Source organism: Ogataea polymorpha, assembly GCF_001664045.1.
Source record: "Ogataea polymorpha strain NCYC 495 leu1.1 chromosome Unknown OGAPOscaffold_3, whole genome shotgun sequence".
Lineage (NCBI taxonomy): Eukaryota > Fungi > Ascomycota > Pichiomycetes > Pichiales > Pichiaceae > Ogataea > Ogataea polymorpha.
The window spans coordinates 164,302-183,199 of NW_017264700.1; the positions used below are offsets into that span (position 1 = coordinate 164,302).

Here is an 18,898-nt window from a genome sequence, read left to right on the forward strand (position 1 = left end):
AGACATGACAGATGGAGTTGAAATATTTTTTTTTCATTATTTTTCGCACCTTTAGATTTTATTATATTTTTAAGCTAAATTGAGGGGATGGCTCAACCAAACGATCCTTGGACGAAAAGGTAATTATTTTTTCGAGTGGCTACTAACGCAGAGATGCATGGAGATACGAAGGAGTGTTTCATAAGACACAGCGGTTTAAAGGCGCACTGCCGGGACTTGGACTCGGCGTGGCTGCGTTTGTGGTGGTGAGTGTCTACGAGGATTTTATAGCCCCCAGGTTTGCCAAAGAAAGCCAGGAACACAAACATTGAGGTTTCTGCCGTACACCAAGACTTATTTATTATCCACTCAATGTGACTTTTATTATGACTACTTATCTATCGCGAGGAGAATTGGGAGCACAGGACCCACACAGACTTACTTCCGCTCAGGCGACCGGTCTCTGAGGTTGCCCTTCGTCTCCACCCAGCAGCTATAATGGTACACTCTGCCCTTTTTCTCTATGGCGTTACGCCATATCCATTCGCCCATCTCGTCGTCAAACACTCCAACTAATTTTTCTCTACAGATTCCACACACCGTCTCGTTATCGCTATCTTCCGGAATGGCAACTATCTGCTTGTTGACCTCCTCCTCGGACAGAGCCTCCTTAACCACCACTCGGTTGGTTTCCAGAGTGTCTGACGTGTACCCCACTATCTCGTCTTCCTTGAACTCGATCCACTTTGCGTCGTTCAAATACCACGCCCTGTTGTAGAGCTGTTTACCCGTGTCTTTCAATTTCTTATTTGTACGAAAGTGCCAGTCTAAGTGCTGCTGGCGTGCTATGGCGCCTTCTGGCGTGCTGGCGAAACGCTTCGGACAGTTCGAGCACTGGTTCGGCTTGGAAGAGTAGATTAGAGAGATCTCGTCTGCCGTTGGCTTGTGGTTGTTGAGTAGCACCTGGCTCAGCTCAATCGACAACATCACAAAGCCAGAAGACGCGGGAGCCGGCTGCTGCAAAGACGGCTGAGGAGTGAGAGCTTTTGCTGGGTTGAGTCCTAGAAGCTTCTGCAACTCAGGCGTGGAGAACACGGCAGGACCTGGGGCAGGAGCTGCGGTCGGGGCCGGCGGAGGGATCTTTGGAAGCGATGCTGGCACAGGAGGGATGTTGGGCAGCGACGCTGGACCCGGTGGGGCTGTCGGAACCGGCTGAGCAAACGGCGGTGGCTGGGCTCTTCTGTACTCGTCTTCACGGATTCCTGCGAGCTGTCTCCGTACCACTTCGAGCTGCTGGACGGGGATCTGAGCCGGCTGCGAGATGATGTTGCGCAGCTGGTCAAGAAGCTCGAAGCGCTGCTTTGTTTTCTGGTCGGCGCCTCTGTTGAGTCGCTGGCCAACCATTCGTTTCAGGTCGTCGATGTCCTTAAGCAGGACTTCTTTGGAAAGCGGCTCCTCGACCTTATTGTTGGCGGTGGCACGAATAAGAAACTTCTCGATGAGGTCCAGCTGGTCATCGTTGAATAGGGGCATTCCCGTTACTGGGTTAGCCATCTTCCATGTCTTGAATAGCTTGATCATTTTGACGCGGGTCGGGTCGTCGACAAGCGAGTATGTCTGTGTAAACGTCTTATACAGGTTTATGCTAAAAAGCCGAGTATACGGACTGCCAACCACTTTACATATCGAGTCTAGAAGATAAAGGGCGAACAGTTTCTGTGTGGGAATGGCTTTTGAGATCCGCTTCTCTACAGCCTTAACGATTTCCGCCGCATGCTCCACGTTCTCCTGCGCCAGCTGCGTGTGGCTCTCTATGATGGGCCGCGAATTGAACGTGAGCGTTTGGAGTGAGTCGTAGTAGTCGTTTCCGAACTGAACAGAAGACATGCCGGGTAAAAAAAAAACAAGAAAAACATTTCACCAATATTTTCTCAACCAGAATGTGGGTCAGAGCAGTCAGACAAGGAACAAGAGGATACCGTGGTTTTTCGACCGGTCGCGTGTGGCTGAACGAGGCCAAAAACGAGGCCAAGAAGGAGGCTGCAGAGGCTACCCAGGCCGGCGGCGAAAAGTCGATTGCCTCTCTGGAGTCGGAGCTCGCCTCCATCAAGGAGAAGTTGCTTGCCAAGGACAAGGAGTGTGCCGAGCTCAAGGACAGATACGTGCGTTCTGTGGCTGATTTCAGAAATTTGCAAGAGACCACCAAGAGAGAAATGCAAAAAGCCAAGGACTTTGCTCTGCAGCAGTTTGCCAAGGACCTTTTGGAAAGTATTGATAACTTTGGACATGCTCTGAACGCCGTCAAGGAGGAAACTTTGAAGAGCAACCAGGAGGTCTCACAGCTTTACGAGGGTGTGAAGATGACCAGAGACGTTTTTGAGAAGACGCTCGCCAGACACGGTCTGAGCAAGATCGACCCTATCGACGAGCCGTTTGATCCAAACCGCCACGAGGCCACTTTCCAGGCGCCTGTGGAGGGCAAGGAGCCTGGCACAGTGTTCCACGTCCAGCAACCGGGATTCGAGCTCAATGGAAGAGTTCTCCGTCCTGCCAAGGTTGGTGTCGTTAGAGAGAACTAGCTGTATATAGTCTAATGATCAGATAATTGCGTATGATTGTATTACACTATGTACTTGTATCCGTCCTCTTTTTTCTGCGCAAATCCCACCTTGAGCCGTCTGTCTTTCAAGAACAACGGACTTTTCTTGATCCTCTTGATCGCCTCAAGTGCCAGCTCGGGGCTCAAAAACCGCACAAACCCGTATCCCAGACACTTGTTGGTGATCGGCGCCTTGGCAAGCCCGCATCGAATCGCATGCAGCGGCGCAAACAGTTTCATCACCTCGTCCTCGGTCGCCTCATAAGGCAGGTTTCTTACCATCAGAATCTCGTACTTTTTCTCGTCCAGATAGTTGCGACGCTGTTCCACCTCGCTGCGCAGATCCAGTCGGATCGGCAGGTTTTTGATCACACGGCCCTGCATCTGCACTTTGGCGGCACGGGCCTGCTCCTCGCTCTCGAACTCAACGTAGCCGTATCCCTTGAACTTGCCCTTTTCCTTGACGAGCCGCACGTCGTGAACCCCGCCCAGTACCTTGAAGACGTCGCCGACCTGCTGCTCCGTCACGTCGAATGGCAGCTTGCTCACCAACAGCGTCCTGTTGAGACTGTAAAACCGTCGCCACATAGTAAAATTTTCCGGTGCTGAGATGTTTTTTGTAATATTCCATGTCAGCTCCTCCGCCACCACCTCCTCCTCCGGCACCGCCAATGGGCGGGCCGCCTTCACAGGCGCCGGCCAAACTGCCCAAGGTGACTCCAGATAGAGACGCACTGCTTGGCGACATCCGCAAGGGCAAAGCCCTCAGAAAGGCTATCACCAACGACCGGTCGAAGCCCATGGTCGGTGGCCTTGTGGAATCCGCCTCGTCTTCCCCAGCAATGAGCACCCCCAGCGCGCCAGCTGTGCCCTCTGCGCCAGCAGTCCCGGTCGGAGTGCCGCAATTGGGCGATATCTTTGCCGGTGGAATGCCTAAACTCAGACACAGAGGTGACACCGCTAAAGCGTCGGCAGCCCCAGCAACACCGGCGGTGCCCTCGGCACGCCCCAGACGCGACTCCAAAAGCAAGAGTGCGCCTCCCGTCCCGGGAATTGCGCCTCCAGTGCCAGCAGCACCTGCGTCCTCGGCACCTCCTGTTCCTGGCCCACCGCCGCCAATACCCTCGTCTGCGGCTCCGCCGCCGCCTCCCATGCCTTCCTCAACGGCACCGGCGCCTCCTCCGCTTTCCTCTTCGGCTGCTCCGGCACCTCCCTTGCCGCCCACGTCTGCTCCTCCCCCACCTTCGTCATCAACAGTTCCTCCTCCACCACCAATTCCATCTGCCCCAGCAACACGCCCACAGAACACCCCTTCCGGGCTGTCGAAACTGCCTACTCCGGCTGCCACCTCTGCACCTTCTCCGGGCGCTCTTCCGTTCCTAGCAGAGATCAACGCCAGAAGAGACGACTCGCACGTTGTCAGCGAGGAGGACATAAAGATAGCAAAACCACCGCAGCAACAGGCCCCTGCCGTGCCCTCCATGGCCGCGCCGCCAGTACCGGCTGCTCCCAAGGAGCTGGATAAGAGTCCAGCCGTGCCTCCCGCCCCGCCTACCCCTGCAGCAGCACCTCCGGCGCCGCCAGTGCCTGGCATGCCAAAATCATCGGCCCCACCTACGCCTCCGCCAGCACCTCCAGCACCTCCGGCACCTCCACAGCCACCTGTTCCTGCTTCCACAGCACCATCTCCTCCTTCTGCGTCCGCTGCTTTGCCGACTCCACCGCCTCCTCCAGCTCCTGCACCGCCAGCGCCGGCCCCCCCCTCGCCGACGTACACTCCATCTGTGGAACCGACGGCCGCGCCGGCACCCCCAAAAGTGTCTGCTCCGGCGGTGCCAGTCACGAAAAAAGCTCCACCGCCACCTCCACCGTCAGCAGAGTCCAAACACAGATTCACGTTCTCGCGCTCGAAAGTGTCCGACGAGAGCAAAATCAACACCCAGCAGGCGGTCGGGTCGGACTTGCGCAAGATCGACGCCTCGATCTACACCATCGGCGCTCCGGCCACCTCGACGAGGATCCAGATCGACGAGTCGCGGTTCCACTTCACAAACGAGACAGACCTGCCAAAACCAAGACGTTTCGAAAACAAACAGAAACTATACCCATCCGGGAGGGGCAGCTCGGTGCCGCTCAACCTTTCTCTCTACACCTGATGTATTATCCCTGATATATTATCACCTATGTACAAATATAATTACAGTTTTCATCTAATCACATCTGCCGTCTTTCCAGCCGTCTTTCCAACGCTCTTTCCACAAATTGCAGTCAAACTTCTTCTTTCCCAGCTTCTCGTTCACCTCGTTGTGCGCGTCGCACAGCCATTTGCCAAATTCCTCCTGTGTGCGCACCTTGGGCTTGTCCTTCTCCATGTACTGTCTGAAGTCTTTGGCACAGAACCAGCATGGGTAAATGTTGCCAAACACACGCAGAAACGTCTTCATGTCCTCCTGTTGTTCTTCCGATGCCTGTTCCGGATACCTGGCAGCAACAGAGTGCAGAAACGTCCAGGTGGACCGGCCCAGCTGCTCCACGTCCGGAGGACAGTCGTCGGCCACGGTCTTGGTCGTCGACTTGGTCACCGCCTTGAAGTCCAGCAGCGTGTTACACGAGCGACACGGCTTGCCGTCCTCATCTAAAATAATCTTTCTTCCAGAAGGCCCCACTGACATTAAACTTTATTTAATTTAAATTACTTCATTTTCTAGATTCTCCATATACTGCCCTCACTGGCCATGACAATATTTTCGGCCTCCATCCTATCAATTGCTCTTTCCGCCTCTTGCACAGTGAACTGATCCTCCTGTGACAGCTCGGTGTTAATCATCTGTAGCAAAGCATCGCTCTTGAACTCCTCAACGCCAGGGTTCGCCATGAACACCGAAGAAACAGTCTTCTTGAATAACTCGTATCTGGCCGGCGAAAGACCCACGGTGTTGACGGCCCGCGAAACCGGAACCTCTCCCAGATGCTGCGACTCGACGTCTTTGGCCAGATCCTCCATCTCGTGCTCGTTCACCTGCTGGTCCTCGTGGATCTGCTGCAACGCCTTCTGTCTTCTTGTCAAGATCTTGTTGCCAATAACCTCGTCGGCCTCGGTCTCAGACTCGAACTCGCTCTCCTCGTCGCTATCGCTCTCGGCCAGAACGTCAACGTCGACCTTACGCTTCTTTTTCTGCGGTGCGTTGCGCTTGCTCATTTTCTCTTTGAACAGAGCAAATCTCAGCAGTTCCTGCGCCACCTTCACGTCTTTCAAGTCCACGGTCTGCGAAAGACGCACCTTGGCGTGCGCGGTAGACAGTCTGATCAAAGTCTCGAGCGTTCTTGCCGTGATCGGCGTCGTTCTGGCGTTCTTGGTGTTGTCGTCGTTCCGCAACTCGGCGTAGATGTCCACAATCATGTTTGTGGCATTCTTGGTCAAAACAGGATGGATTCTCTGCTTGGCGTACTGGATGTACTTCTTCAGAAACGGTATCGTCACTATCTGCGGGGTCTTGCCCTTCGAGGCCTCGGCAGCTCCCGCGTGGAGTAGCGGGTTGAACTTTTCGAAAACATCGGTGTTTTCTTCCTCTGGCTCCAAAGGCCGGTCACCAACAGCCAGGGTCACGGCAGGACGCTCTCTGATCGGTTCTCCCTCCGCGTAGCCATTAGGAAGATACCTGTGCATCCGCAGCACGTGCTCACTGATCTGTCTGTCTCGTTCGTCCGAAATGTCGTCTGTCACCACAAACAGCAAATCGAAACGTGAGAGCAGCGAATCGGGAAGCGCAATATTCTGCTGCGGCGACTTGAACGTGTCGTACTGGCCGTAGACCGGGTTGGCAGCAGCAATGACCGAACATCTGGCATTGAGCGAGGTGTGAATCCCTGCTTTGGAAATTGTGATGGTTTGTTGCTCCATAACTTCGTGGATCGCCACACGGTCGACGTCACTCATCTTGTCGAACTCGTCGATACACACCACTCCCCTGTCTGCAAGAACCATCGCACCGGCTTCCAGCCGTCTCTCGCCAGTCTCTTTGTCGGTGGTCACCGCAGCTGTCAAACCAACACCAGAGGAACCACGACCAGTGGTTGCAATGGCTAAGGCCGCAGTGTTGAGCACAAACCGCAGGATCTGCGACTTGGCGGTGGACGGATCACCCACCAGAAGCAGGTTGATATCTCCACGCAAATGTGTGCCGTTGGGCAAGTTCTTTTCTTCTCCACCAAGAAGCATTAGCAAAACAGCTTTTTTGATATACTCGTGGCCGTAAATGGACGGAGCAAGCGACTGCGACATGATTTCGAAAATATCTTTCTTTTTGGCGAGCTTGTTGATGTCTCTGATGTCATAATCGGTGATTTTCTCAACAGCCTGAACCGACGAGGACCGGGCATGTAATGGGTATAGAGAGTTGCCCAGAATGACCACTCTGAACGCCGAGCTGTTGTTCTGCCCGCCTCCTAGCGACCGGAACACACCGATCACCTGCACTCGGTCTCCCGGCTTGACTTTGTCGACCAGATCGTCATCCAGAATGACATCCACCGAACGTGGCAACTGACCAGCAGGTGCAAACTCGGGCAGTTCTTGGATAGCAACAGTCTGGTGGTCTCTGTACTTGGAGTAGCCGTATTCGGTTATCAGCTTGTTTCCGTCCGGGTCCTCTGTCGGATAATTGGCCGAGGTGGTAATTGGGTTGAAACTCGTGGTTTGGTCGCGGTATTCTCTGGCGTGGAATTTTTCCGTGGCCTCACAGTAGTGCACAGATTTTATAATCTTGGGGCGAATAAGAGAAGCGCGAGTCACAATTCCTTCCACAGAAACCATCTTGGACAGGAAAGAGGAGTTAATAGAGCGAGGGGTCAGCTGATGAGCTCCGAAAGCGCCACGGAAAGCCAGATAGAAGTCAGAGTCCTGTGTCACCTCCATCTGCGTGTACTCGTACGCGTTGAAAAGAGCCAGAACCGTTTCTCTCAAAGCCGTCTCTGCAGCAGGCAGATAGTCGGCCGGGTGGTTCAAGAGTCCGTTGGCAAAATCCGCATTAAACTCGCGTAACTCGTCGATCGACACGGCAAGACGACGCTCGCCTTTTTGCAACATGAGTTTGATGGCATCTTTATAGTCTGTTTGTGAGTCGAGGTCTGCGTCCAGAAACTCCTGGAACACTCTCACACGCTCACCAAAAACAGCGTCGGCAGCTTCAACGATTCCGTCCATGAGAAGAAAGGAGGGAGAAGATTTTGTTGCAAATTTCGTGCATATTTCCAGATTCGGGAAATGAGACGCGTGAGATACTGGCATGGCCGACGCGTCGCTGCCGTGAAATCAGCACACCCGTACACCACATAGCCCTTAAAAATATAAGGTAGTTGATCGCTCTTCATCTCTGCAACATGTGCGCCTGACCGGTCACATCTGCCCAACGGGGTGGTGGAGCAAGACTGTAGTGGTCACAGTACATATATCGCAAATTCTGGAGGTGTTCGGCGATTGTCTGCTTACATAATCACCAAGTGACATGACGCAGCTATCTCACTAAGCCGGTGTCTTCCACGCACAGACCCGGAACATTATTCCTAAGCGTGTTTCAAAGTTGCAGACTAATCTCGATACAAGCAACTAGCCTCACAAAAAGGTTTGGCCCCCCCTTTTTTCTTCCTGGATTGGCAAAAAATAAACAACCTTTGGCGTATGTTTATGTTTTTCCCTCCCGAAAAATTTGAAACTATTCCCACCATAACTCCCTTCGTCGATCGTCCTTGATTCACTTTACAACACCTCTTTTTGACTCATAACAACAAAACACTATATCAACCAGGTGAAACCTACGCAACATCCGTAATGAGTGTGCCTCCGACGTCCAGAAGCTCTCGATTGAGCATGAGTTCTGGGACAAAGAGAAGAACTGCAAAGGAAGTGAGATTTGGAGCCTACGTCTTGGGATCTACTTTGGGCGAAGGCGAGTTTGGCAAGGTGAAGCTCGGCTGGCGCAAAGACGGCAAGCATCCCTCGCAGGCCGCCATTAAATTGATTCGCAGAGACTCAATTCCAAAGGGCTCTGAAAAGGAAAACAAGGTCCATCGTGAGATCAATGCCCTGAAACGGCTTGCCCACCCCAACATCGTGAGGCTAGAAGAGGTGCTACAGAACGAGAAGTACATTGGTATAGTGCTTGAATACGCGTCTGGTGGGGAACTCTTTGACTATATTCTTGAGCATCGTTATCTGAAGGAGTCGATGGCGTGTCGCCTCTTCGCACAGCTAGTGTCTGGTGTCGATTACATGCACTCGAAAGGCATTGTGCATCGAGACTTGAAGCTGGAGAACCTTTTGTTGGACAAGCACAAGAACATAATCATCACCGATTTCGGGTTTGTCAATACTTTCAGAAGCACAGACCTTATGAAAACCAGCTGTGGGTCGCCATGTTATGCTGCCCCTGAATTAGTTGTCAGCAGCGAGCCATACGAGGGCCGTAAGGTAGACGTTTGGTCCTGCGGTGTGATTCTCTATGCTATGTTGGCCGGATATCTCCCATTTGATGACGATCCTCAAAATCCCGATGGTGACAACATCGCCAGACTGTATCATTATATCACCACGACTCCATTGACTTTTCCAGAGTACATTCAGCCAACCTCCAGAGATTTGCTCCGTAAGATAATCGTCCCAAACCCAAAGAAGCGGATAGATTTGAAGCAAGTGAGGGCGCACGTGTGGTTGGCTCCACATGCACCATTCTTGTCTGTGACGCCTTCTGAATGGGATAGAAACTACACAAGAGCAAGACAAGCCGTGCCTCAACAGGACAAGATCAACAGAAGACTCTCCCTTATGGAAAACCCAAGCTCAGCTTCCCTCATGCTTAACAAGCCGCACAGCAGATCCTTCGCACCTAAAACTAACTCATCGCTATTGTATTCGAATCCTGCTGCTCCCCAGACCTCGCATACGGTTGCCATCTCATCGGGATCGGATAATTACCACTCTCCTACCACTCCACATGAGCTCTACCGCAGCGGCCGTGAAAAAGCCGGATCATCGGCCAGCTTGGTACTGCAAGCTGTCGTGGAAGCAGACAAGTTCGAAGTGTCACGCAGAAAAAGCATCCAGAGCGACTTCAAGACGTCCGTCCCAAGATCTGCCACGTTCAACGAGGGTACAAGGACATCGCGTAGCAATAGCATTATTTCAAACAATATTCCTCTCAGCTTCGAGACTATAGCGGAGTCCCCAGCCCAACAAACGGAAAGAAGCATGTTGCCACCTTTGCTCCCGCCAATTTCGAGGTCCACTGGATCTCACTGTCCGAACTCAGCTCAGACAACAGCGTCTATATCATCAAAGCTCCCTTCAAGGGCCAACAGACCACGACCAACATCATACCATCCTGCAACAGCATCTTCGGGCTACATGTTCCCTTCTCCAGATCTTTCATTCCTTGTCCCTGCTAATTCCTCCGAGACAAGCTTGACGCGCCCCCTATTCGATAGAGCTAGCTCAAATTCCTCGTCGCCAATCAAAGAGCATCGCAACTCATGGTGTCAGCCGACTGAGCCTATCCTTGACAAGGCCAGTGCTAGCGGCGTGCTGACAACATTGTCTGATCACGGAGAGAAGGAGGAAGAAACCGAAACCATGAAAGACTCTGAGAAACGCAAGAGCGCAGCTTTGGACTCCTTGTCGAACGCAATCGACATTTTCTCCATTTCATCCACCACCACCACTCCGAACTCTCCAATTATGTCCTCTGAGTCGACTGCCAAGGTGGAAACGGCCAGAGAACAGAAAGTTGAGCATGCAGGAGAGGTGAAACAAGTGCAACTTATTACGGCAGTGGAAGACACGGTGAAGAAGGTTTCAGAAGACGACGAGTTGGCGGAGCTTAAGACAGGTATAATGGCCCCTCTCAGTGCTCCTAGTCGCCAGTCGAGCATTTCTGAGCGCAGACACGAGAAGGAGAATCGCAACAGCCGAAAAAGTGTTTCTGCGTCTGCTACATCCGCTCCAAAATTCAAGCGGTTCAGCATGCTAGGGTTCTACTCGAGTAATAATCTTTCGCAAGAGCTGCAACCCTCAGAGTCTATTATTCCACCGCGCAAGGTGCTAGAACCAAGCAACAAGAGAGACGATGTTGCCGAAAGGCGCATGACTATGGGTGCTCGTCGGGAGAAGGACTCGACAGCCAAACGGGTGATGGATTTTTTCAAACGGCGGAGTGTGAGAATTTAGGTTATAATAAATAGGTCTAATGACAATAAATAAGCATCGAGCACACCTCTAGCTCTTCTTCATGCCCCTTAAGAAATCTTCGTTCATGGACTGTATGTTATTGGCCTGTTCTGGGTCGTATCTGCTCATCCACTTGGAAGGAGTGTTGCGCATGATGAGGTGTTTTCTCACTACCCAAGGCTTTTTCCGTTCGCTGGCAAAGACTAGCGAGTTTGTCTCGAATGATTCGTGTGCCTCTGGCTCAGCTTGTTGGCCTCTAAAGGAACCGGTGAGTCTCAGGTCTCTAATAGCCATGTAAGAATCCCATTGATCGGTATTGAACCTAGGCCTCACAAGTATACGATCGTTGTTATCGTCAAGCTGCGGGGACTTCGACGATTCTGTGCTTCTGGTGATGGAATTGACAAAAAGGACATTCATGGCACCACCAGACAGCCCAAAGAACGTAAGCATCAGGCCAAAAGGCCATAAACCTTCCCAAGGAATCATTGCGGGGAAAGAATTAAGGATTACAAAATTGGGTGGAAGGATTCAGCATTATATGCTGGTGTAGAGTTGTAAACAGTTTTAGTGATTACTCTACTTGGGGCACAGAAAAGCGGCCCGCGAGATGGTCTAACATAAAGACGTTTATTAGTCTTACATATCCTCTTCAACTCTTCGTTGTGTCTGCTTCTAATTATACTTCATAGCTCGCTATCATTCAGCTGCTTAGATGTTGGATGGGTACAACATGATTCTGACAGAAGCACCGAAAGTCTTTGCTGGCAAGTTGTTCTTGAATTGTGCTCTCACCAGTCCGTTGTTTCCGTGAGTTCTGGTAACCTTTCCCCAGATACATCTGATCTTGGAACCTCTAACCTCTTTGGTGGCTCTGTAAACGTAAGCGATTCTCTTACCGAGGTAGAACTTGGCCTCGTCAGCGTTGGCAACTCCCTCAATCTTGATGAGCGAGGTGTTTGGGTTGGTGACGTGCTTGGATCTTTGGTAGGAGATGTGCTTTCCCTTGACGTAGAGTCTGTGTGATTCAGCCATCTTGATGTAGAATTATGGTAAATAATTTTTCAATATTTTATTCGAGCAAAAGTTTTCTTAGGGCACAGGTCACATCACGTGAAACCCTCGTACACACCTAACACCGACTATAGATATGGTAGCTGAACTGGAAGTCAGCCTCGCGGTTGTCTTGTGAGAACTCGTTTTCAAGCCCTTTGCTGGCCAGATACGACTTCCACACCTGCGGGTCGTCCCTTTTCCAGAGCGATCCGACGTTTATAAAGGCATCCATTTCTAGTTCCTTCTCGGTGCTGACTTCCGTCAAAAGGAGTCTATCCACCAGCTCTGGCGTGGTTCGAAGCACGTCGTTATAGAGCTCAGCTCCGCCAATCACAAAAACCTCCTCAATGATGTCCATGTCCAGCGTCTGGAGCGCGCTTTTTAGAGAATCTGCTATTTTGACATTATTCCCATGCTTCGCCACTTCCTCGGAATATTTGCTTGAAAACGCGCTCAAATCACGCGTAAGAACCACATTTACTCTTCCTTTCAAAGGACGGAACCGTTCCGGGATCGATTCCCAAGTTTTCCTGCCCATTACAACCGCGTTTTTCTTATTTTTATCTGCCGTCTGCGTTGTAATTCTGCGAAAATACCGCATTTCCTCCTTCAATGCCCACGGCAGCTGGCCCTTGTAGCCAATTCCGTACTTGGGAACCAGCGCTGCCACTATCAGTGACACTTTAGTCATGGTGGAAATTACCAACTTTATTTTCCAATTTTTCTGATTACCTAATCAGTGAGTCCAGATGCGCACCATTTTATCCTTACCACCACTCACCACTCTGGCCCCGTCTAAACTCCAATCGACCGCATAAACCTCATCTGCATGGCCGGGCAAATCTGAAAGCAATTTTCTGGTGCGCACATCCCAGACTTTGAGGGTGGTGTCCTTGGAGCAACTCACCAGTAATCTATTATCAGAGGACCACGCTGTTTGGTAGACAGCTGCAACATGGCCGCGGAAAGTAGCTAGAAACTTTCCATCCCGTCCATCCCACAGCTTAACCGAGTTGTCAAACGAGGCAGACGTGATGTAGCGGCCGTCCGGCGAGAAAGAGACATGGTTGACCAGTTTTTGGTGGCCCGTCATACGGCAGATCGGCTTGTTGGATTTTGCCGGCTCCCAAAGGAACATGGTAAAATCGTCACTTGCGGAAACCATTCTCTCGACAATTTTCCCGCCCACTTTGGCCACTTTTTCATAGTTTTTCAGGGCTCTGGCCTGTCTTTCTGTGTCGTCTTTTGGCGCGGTTCCCGTATGGTCAAACGGTCCGCTTCTAAGGGCAAAGTCCGTCGAAAGCGCTATGTGATTAATCCAATGTCCATGCGCCTTAAGAGTCTGAACGCACTTGCCCTCTTTGGCGTCCCAAACTTTGATAGTTTTATCGTGAGATCCGGAATATATGAGATTGGTGCCACCCCATTTGACACATGAGACCGACGACGAGTGGCCAGAAAGCGTCATCTCGCAACGCTTCAGAGCTGTGTTCCATAATCTCAATGTACCATCCTTGGAGGCAGAAACAAGCCGCGGGCTGTCTCCTGGTTGAACCAAATGTGCTGGCTCCCAGGCTAGGGAAGACACAAATTTTGAGTGGCCAGTAAGCGAGGATCCGATTGGGGCTCCAGTCTTGCCATCCCAGAGCCGCACACTGCCATCCATCGAGCCAGTAGCAACAACGTCTCCGAATGGAGAGTACGCAACACAAAGAACCCAGTTAGAATGGCCACTCATGGTGGCCTTGATCGTCTGCGTGTGGCAGTCCCAAAGTCTAGCGGTGGAATCGCCCGCACCGGTCACGAAGTAGCCGCTGGTGTTTGGCGGGAACTGGGCTGCCAGAATAGTGGCCCCGTGTCCACTGATGGTCCCCGCAGACCTCGTCACCGGACGCACCTTGAAGATGGCCCTGGGGGTGAAAACCAGTGTAAGGGTGTCCTCTGTGGTTTTGATTCCGGGCTTGAGCACTGAAAAGTAGAGGTTTTCTTTCACATCTATGAGGTTCTCGCCATTCTGGACGGCAAATGAGTATGCGACTGGTTCATCCGTGTTGTTCTGGAGTTGGTTCAGTAATTCCTCGAGCTGTCTTTCTGTGATGCCTCCAGGCACTCTAATAGAGCTTCCCACGGTCTCGCCCGAGTCCGACGCCTGGAACTTAATCAGCACATCAGGCAAATCCTTGGGAACGATGTCGACCTCTCGAGGCAGCTGGGCCTCCTTCTTCTGTTTCTTCGAGGGCGGTGGAATTAGCGTAGCCATGCTAGATAAATAATGAGAGAAAAATTTAAAGAATATTTTTATCGCATCCCTGCACCGCAGAAGGACTTGCGAGATGATATATATTGACAGGATCTATCTTTAGCACTTTCACCGCAATTTGGCTTGCCTCCAAAGAACTCAGCTCCGTCATGTCAAGGAAAATAGATACCGTATGGATACGTTCAAACGACACGAAGCGAGCCCCAGTGCCCCGCTAATTGCTTCCAACCATGCCTTTGTCAAAGACAAATATCCAAGTATCACCTATGGCATTCATTAACGTTGTTGAAATTGCGCTTATTATAGAGAAACTTCCAACAAAAGGATGAAGACCACACGCGAAATGAGGACGAGACTCAATATTCTTTTCAATAGAGTGAATGATATTCCACAGCTATACATTATATCCATCTCTTTCAGCTTGGTTGTGTCATGCTACATTATCGCCAAAACCATGGGATTTTCTGCTGCTTAGGGCAGTCGGGTGGCCGCAGCATACAACGGGTGCCCGAAAATCGGAAGAGTTCCATTTGGGTACGCAGACGACCGTTTTTCCCGCGTGAGTTTGTCTGTGTTTCTTGCTTTTCTGATGCAGATTTTGGTTCTAGCAATGTGGACTAATTCCACAACTGCAGCTTCCATTTTTGCCTTCGCAGTGCCTTCTGGCATAACTTTTGGCTCCTCATAATCTCTGAACCAGCAGATTTTGGCTGACAGCATTGCTACGGACCTCTTCCCCGCGGGTCGTACAGGGCTGCTCCGAAACTGAGAGACGTCAACATCGCAAGGCCATTTCTCAAGGCGCAAATTTTTGGTTGATTCTTTGCTGCTGGTAGTATGTTGCCAATCATGGTCCTTTGCGAACGGAGAAGTGATCGTTAGTTGGCCAGAAAATTGGAGAAGACTCAAAAGGAAATGGTGGCAAGGCACCAGACCTTGCTTCGAAAATAGCCAAAATTCTACATTTTTAGAACGGTCTATCCTATAGAGGCATGGACTAGCTATATTCTGATTTTGTGAGGGTATTCCTCTTCTGCAGCTACATACTTGTGTAGAAAAAAAAAAGCTCAAGAACTCAGCTCTGCACAAGCTACCAAGCTCGTCTCATGCATCCAGTCCAAGATTTGGCAGCAGCGTAACCAATACATATTTTCACTCCTACAAAAATATCTTCTTGATCCGGCGATACCCGCAGATTGGTGCTCCCGAAGTATCTATAGCCGTTCTTGGAAATAGCGAACGACACCTCGCACCTGCGATAAAAATTCATATCCTGACCAATGCTCCTGAAAATCCCTTCAACATGGATAATAGTTCTCTTTCGTCGCTAGATTCCGATGTGGGGAGGTGCGACTCGCTTGAGCACGTATATCGGTATGCACAAACTCCCTCAATAGCGACACAGATTAGCAGAACACGCACAGCAGTGTCGGCGGCCTCCAGTGTCTCGCGTAGCGTCCGACAGATCGTTGAGCAGGCCCACGATGACAATGAGCAGACGGCCCTCGAGCACTTGGAGCACCAAGACTCCAACGACAAACTGAACATTGAAAATATGGGTATAAATAGGGCTATCAGAATAGCTACCAACAGAACTGATAAGACTTTGGAGGCCCAGGTTTCGGGGCCCGAGACTCCAGAAAAAGATAAAGGGTATGCGTGGGTGGTTTGCGGAACAATTTTCACTGTTTTTCTTTCTACATGGGGTGCGAATGGCACGTACGGTGTGTTTCTGAACTACTGGATGCAGCACAGCACGTTCCCTGGAGCCAAATCGACAGATTACGCTCTCGTCGGCAGCATAGTGCTCGGCTTGGCCCAGATCCTGGCCCCGCTCGCTCAGATGACCTCTGCCATCATTGGTATCAAGCCTGCCATGCTAATAGGTCTAGTAAGCCAGACTCTGGGGTATTTGCTTGCATCTTTTTCCACCAAGCTGTGGCAACTCTACCTGACCCAGGGAGTTTTAGTTGGCATAGGATTTGCATTTCTGTACAACCCGTCCATTGTGACTGTTCCGGACTGGTTCAACAAGAAACGAGGACTTTCGTTTGGCATCATTGCCTCTGCCAGCGGTATTGGCGGAGTGGTCTTTGCGCTGGTGTCGCAGGCAATAATCACAAAAACCGGGGGTCCACCCTGGGCGCTGCGTGCCATGGCCCTCATTACATTTTTTTTGAACGTTTTGAGCATTATATTAATCAAAGAGCGGATTCCCTCGCAGCGACTTACGACCGTGCACGACATCAAGGTGCGCGTCAACATTCTATTCAATAAGGAGGTGCTGAAATATCTCCAGCTCTACCTTATTGTTTTCTGGTTCGCACTAATTGTCTCCTGCTACGTGGTGGCTCTGTTTTCGCTCTCCGCGTACGCCGCCTTCATGGGCCTCTCCGACGCCCAAGGCAGCCACTTGACTGCAATTTTCAACGCGTGCCAGGCCGTCGGGAGAGTTGCCATCGGATTCACGGCAGACTATACGGGCCGCGTAAACTTGGCGATCGTGTTGTCTGTGATCATGGTCATTCTGGTTCTGGCCATGTGGATCAATGCCATCACAGAGCCGTCTATTTTCGCATACGCCGTGCTCTCGGGACTGACTTTCGGGGCGTCTTCAGTGCTCAACCAGCCCATTCTCGCAGACACGCTGCCGCCGGAGCTGTTTCCTGCGGGATGGAGCTTCCAGGGCGTGATCCTGGGCTGTTTCACCCTATTCTGTGAAGTGGTGGCGCTCAGGCTCAGAGACGCAACCAAATCAAAGCCGTTTATTAAGGCACAGATTTTCTGCGGCTGTTTTGCAATCGGCGGCTTCGTCTTGATCACCGTTGCCCGCGAGTCTAGCGTCAGGAACCTGCTCGCCAAAAGACTCTGCGAAACAGAAAAAACCCTCGAATATGAAAAGGAGAACGAGGTTTTGGCAAGAAGACACGCCACGTATCACGAGCTGCTCAGGAAAAGCCCGCTCGGGTTCCTGCTACGACTCATCTACCCAATCAAGGTTTAGCTGTGGCTACCATTGCCACACCTGACACCGGGGAAAATAAAAAAAATCAGTCTTATCGACTATTACCAGTTTTGGCAGTAGAAACTAATTCCGGCTTATGGACAATAGCTCTATTTCCTCGCTCGACTCCGACATCCGGGACGACCAGCAGTCCGTGGGCCTTGTGAACGTTGTTCACGCCTACTCCAACGGGTCGCGAGTGGCCAGAACGAGGACCTCGACGTCGCTGGCCTCCTCGATTTCTAGAAGCATCCTTAGCGTTCGCCAGATCGTCGAGCAGGCCAGAGAAGACGACCAGGAAATGGTACGGACCGAGACGCAGCGAGGCGAGACGGTAGATCTCAACGAGGCGATTCGGATTGCCACAAACCGCTCAGAAAGCACCCTGTCCCAGGAACCTCAAGCGGAGCCTCCACTCCCGCCTCTGGACTCTGGCTACTCGTGGGTGATCTGCGCATGCGTGTTTTTGATGATGTTTGCAACTTGGGGCGCCAATGGTTGCTACGGCGTCTTTCTAAACCACTGGCTCCAGGTACAGAGCTTCCCCGGCTCGTCGGCCACCGATTTCGCTCTGATAGGCAGTATTGTGCTGGCACTCGCTCAGGCGCTCGCTCCGCTCGCACAGATGGCGTCTGCAATCCTAGGAATGAAAACTGTCATGCTGGTGGGCGTCGTTTTGCAAACCGCAGGGTATCTGTTGGGATCGTTTGCCACGAAACTATGGCAATTGTACCTCACCCAGGGCATTCTTGTGGGGTTGGGTTTCGCGTTCGTTTTCAACCCGGCAATTGTCATTTTTCCAGAATGGTTCGACAAGAAAAGAGGCCTTGCCTCGGGGGTTATTGTCTCTGCTAGCGGTGTAGCCGGGGTCGTTTTCTCGCTGGCCTCCCAAGCTATTATATCCCGCACAGGGAGCCCGGCATGGGCGCAGCGAATGCTGGCATTTTTCTCTGTGCTGGGAAACACGTTAGCAGCGTGCCTGCTGAAGCATCGCATCCCAACACAGCGGCTCCGGACCCGCCGCGAAATCGTCACCAGATTCTACGTGCTGTTCAACGTCAAGGTCGTCAAACTGCCGCAGGTCCACTTCATCACGCTTTGGTTCGTGCTGATACTGTCCTGCTACATTGTCGCGCTATTCTCGCTCTCCGCATACAGCACGTTTGTGGGGATGTCGTCGTCGCAAGGCAGTCACGTGACCGCAATTTTCAACGGGTGCCAGGCCATTGGCCGGTTCACCATTGGTTTTGCGGCCGACTACACGGGCCGTGTGAACCTAGCGGTGCTTCTGAGCATCAACATGGTGATTCTGCTCTTTGCCATGTGGATCAACGCCATGACGGCCGGCGTGGTCTATGCGTACGCTATTCTCTCCGGACTCACGTTTGGCGTGGCTTCCACGTTGAACCAGCCCATAGTGGCCGATTCTGTTCCTGTGGAGCTGTTTCCCTCGGCGTGGAGCTACGAAAATTTCTGGATGGGTGTTTTTTGCATGTTTTGCGAGGTGGTAGCACTAAAGCTCAGAGACATGACCCTCGCGAAGCCGTTCATCAAGGCACAGATATTTTGTGGCTGCTTTGCGGCCGCCGGCGTACTGTGTATTCTGCCAATCCGCGAGTGGAAAATCCGCCGCATGCTCGTCGCCAGGCAGGAAGCTCTGGAGGCCCTCAAAGAGCACGAAAAACACACGGACGAGTACGAGCGCCGTCTGAAGACCTACGACATCCTTCTGCGCGGCGGGTTCAAGGCGTACATGGCGAGACTGCTGTATCCTGTGCGTAC

The 18,898-nt window shown here is 51.7% G+C and overlaps 14 protein-coding genes across 14 annotated transcripts; 5 read left to right on the top strand and 9 right to left on the bottom strand.

The window, feature by feature from the left end:
* Positions 1-91: 91 nt before the first annotated feature.
* OGAPODRAFT_16012 (uncharacterized protein) lies at positions 92-1,755 on the bottom strand. Its single transcript, XM_018354119.1, has 2 exons — positions 152-1,755; positions 92-119 (listed from the first exon to the last, which is right to left on the bottom strand). The coding sequence occupies exon 1, from the start codon at positions 1,558-1,560 to the stop codon at positions 418-420; it is 1,143 nt and encodes a 380-aa protein (XP_018211143.1). The 5' UTR covers positions 1,561-1,755; the 3' UTR covers positions 92-119; positions 152-417.
* A 164-nt stretch (positions 1,756-1,919) lies between these two features.
* OGAPODRAFT_75834 (uncharacterized protein) lies at positions 1,920-2,588 on the top strand (the record flags this gene model as incomplete). The annotated part of the gene is made up of 1 exon (XM_018356088.1): positions 1,920-2,588. One exon carries the CDS (start codon positions 1,920-1,922, stop codon positions 2,556-2,558), a length of 639 nt encoding a protein of 212 aa, XP_018211144.1. The 3' UTR covers positions 2,559-2,588.
* Positions 2,589-2,599: 11 nt separating this feature from the next.
* Positions 2,600-3,166, bottom strand: OGAPODRAFT_93243 (uncharacterized protein; the record flags this gene model as incomplete). Its single annotated transcript, XM_018357304.1, has 1 exon — positions 2,600-3,166. The coding sequence occupies one exon, from the start codon at positions 3,164-3,166 to the stop codon at positions 2,600-2,602; it is 567 nt and encodes a 188-aa protein (XP_018211145.1).
* A 65-nt stretch (positions 3,167-3,231) lies between these two features.
* OGAPODRAFT_16013 (uncharacterized protein) lies at positions 3,232-4,746 on the top strand. Its single transcript, XM_018354120.1, has one exon. It carries the CDS (start codon positions 3,250-3,252, stop codon positions 4,732-4,734), a length of 1,485 nt encoding a protein of 494 aa, XP_018211146.1. The 5' UTR covers positions 3,232-3,249; the 3' UTR covers positions 4,735-4,746.
* Positions 4,747-4,750: 4 nt separating this feature from the next.
* OGAPODRAFT_86734 (uncharacterized protein) lies at positions 4,751-5,241 on the bottom strand. The gene has a single exon (XM_018356843.1). It carries the CDS (start codon positions 5,020-5,022, stop codon positions 4,789-4,791), a length of 234 nt encoding a protein of 77 aa, XP_018211147.1. The 5' UTR covers positions 5,023-5,241; the 3' UTR covers positions 4,751-4,788.
* Positions 5,242-5,252: 11 nt separating this feature from the next.
* Positions 5,253-7,781, bottom strand: OGAPODRAFT_81980 (uncharacterized protein; the record flags this gene model as incomplete). The annotated part of the gene is made up of 2 exons (XM_018356584.1): positions 5,253-5,714; positions 5,739-7,781. The coding sequence occupies 2 exons, from the start codon at positions 7,779-7,781 to the stop codon at positions 5,283-5,285; spliced, it is 2,475 nt and encodes an 824-aa protein (XP_018211148.1). The 3' UTR covers positions 5,253-5,282.
* Positions 7,782-8,347: 566 nt separating this feature from the next.
* On the top strand, positions 8,348-11,264 carry OGAPODRAFT_16015 (uncharacterized protein). Its single transcript, XM_018354121.1, has one exon. The coding sequence runs from the start codon at positions 8,802-8,804 to the stop codon at positions 10,794-10,796; it is 1,995 nt and encodes a 664-aa protein (XP_018211149.1). The 5' UTR covers positions 8,348-8,801; the 3' UTR covers positions 10,797-11,264.
* Positions 8,351-11,285, bottom strand: OGAPODRAFT_93248 (uncharacterized protein; the record flags this gene model as incomplete). The annotated part of the gene is made up of 1 exon (XM_018357305.1): positions 8,351-11,285. The coding sequence occupies one exon, from the start codon at positions 11,283-11,285 to the stop codon at positions 10,845-10,847; it is 441 nt and encodes a 146-aa protein (XP_018211150.1). The 3' UTR covers positions 8,351-10,844.
* Positions 11,286-11,447: 162 nt separating this feature from the next.
* On the bottom strand, positions 11,448-11,831 carry OGAPODRAFT_98969 (uncharacterized protein; the record flags this gene model as incomplete). The annotated part of the gene is made up of 1 exon (XM_018358059.1): positions 11,448-11,831. One exon carries the CDS (start codon positions 11,829-11,831, stop codon positions 11,508-11,510), a length of 324 nt encoding a protein of 107 aa, XP_018211151.1. The 3' UTR covers positions 11,448-11,507.
* Positions 11,832-11,865: 34 nt separating this feature from the next.
* On the bottom strand, positions 11,866-14,112 carry OGAPODRAFT_86744 (uncharacterized protein; the record flags this gene model as incomplete). The annotated part of the gene is made up of 1 exon (XM_018356845.1): positions 11,866-14,112. The coding sequence occupies one exon, from the start codon at positions 14,110-14,112 to the stop codon at positions 12,589-12,591; it is 1,524 nt and encodes a 507-aa protein (XP_018211152.1). The 3' UTR covers positions 11,866-12,588.
* On the bottom strand, positions 11,929-12,543 carry OGAPODRAFT_7518 (uncharacterized protein; the record flags this gene model as incomplete). Its single annotated transcript, XM_018355984.1, has 1 exon — positions 11,929-12,543. One exon carries the CDS (start codon positions 12,541-12,543, stop codon positions 11,929-11,931), a length of 615 nt encoding a protein of 204 aa, XP_018211153.1.
* A 306-nt stretch (positions 14,113-14,418) lies between the features above and the next one.
* Positions 14,419-15,042, bottom strand: OGAPODRAFT_16017 (uncharacterized protein). Its single transcript, XM_018354122.1, has one exon. The coding sequence runs from the start codon at positions 14,830-14,832 to the stop codon at positions 14,584-14,586; it is 249 nt and encodes an 82-aa protein (XP_018211154.1). The 5' UTR covers positions 14,833-15,042; the 3' UTR covers positions 14,419-14,583.
* A 447-nt stretch (positions 15,043-15,489) lies between these two features.
* On the top strand, positions 15,490-17,190 carry OGAPODRAFT_16018 (uncharacterized protein). The gene is made up of 2 exons (XM_018354123.1): positions 15,490-16,244; positions 16,303-17,190. The coding sequence occupies exons 1-2, from the start codon at positions 15,814-15,816 to the stop codon at positions 17,114-17,116; spliced, it is 1,245 nt and encodes a 414-aa protein (XP_018211155.1). The 5' UTR covers positions 15,490-15,813; the 3' UTR covers positions 17,117-17,190.
* Positions 17,191-17,531: 341 nt separating this feature from the next.
* On the top strand, positions 17,532-18,896 carry OGAPODRAFT_36280 (uncharacterized protein; the record flags this gene model as incomplete). Its single annotated transcript, XM_018355323.1, has 1 exon — positions 17,532-18,896. A coding segment is annotated over one exon (1,365 nt), but the record flags the coding sequence as incomplete, so codon positions are not given.
* Between the last annotated feature and the right edge of the window lie 2 nt (positions 18,897-18,898).

What these genes read in the sequence shown, in the direction of transcription:
- OGAPODRAFT_16012 (XM_018354119.1), bottom strand. Translation starts at nt 1,560, where the DNA reads ATGATCAAGCTATTCAAGACATGGAAGATGGCTAACCCAGTAACGGGA.
- OGAPODRAFT_16015 (XM_018354121.1), top strand. Translation starts at nt 8,802, where the DNA reads ATGGCGTGTCGCCTCTTCGCACAGCTAGTGTCTGGTGTCGATTACATG.
- OGAPODRAFT_16018 (XM_018354123.1), top strand. Translation starts at nt 15,814, where the DNA reads ATGGGGTGCGAATGGCACGTACGGTGTGTTTCTGAACTACTGGATGCA. An exon ending in AATAATCACAAAAACCGGGG is followed by an intron (nt 16,245 to 16,302) that starts GTCCACCCTGGG and finishes GAACGTTTTGAG; the next exon opens with CATTATATTAATCAAAGAGC.
- OGAPODRAFT_16017 (XM_018354122.1), bottom strand. Translation starts at nt 14,832, where the DNA reads ATGCTGTCAGCCAAAATCTGCTGGTTCAGAGATTATGAGGAGCCAAAA.
- OGAPODRAFT_86734 (XM_018356843.1), bottom strand. Translation starts at nt 5,022, where the DNA reads ATGAAGACGTTTCTGCGTGTGTTTGGCAACATTTACCCATGCTGGTTC.
- OGAPODRAFT_16013 (XM_018354120.1), top strand. Translation starts at nt 3,250, where the DNA reads ATGGGCGGGCCGCCTTCACAGGCGCCGGCCAAACTGCCCAAGGTGACT.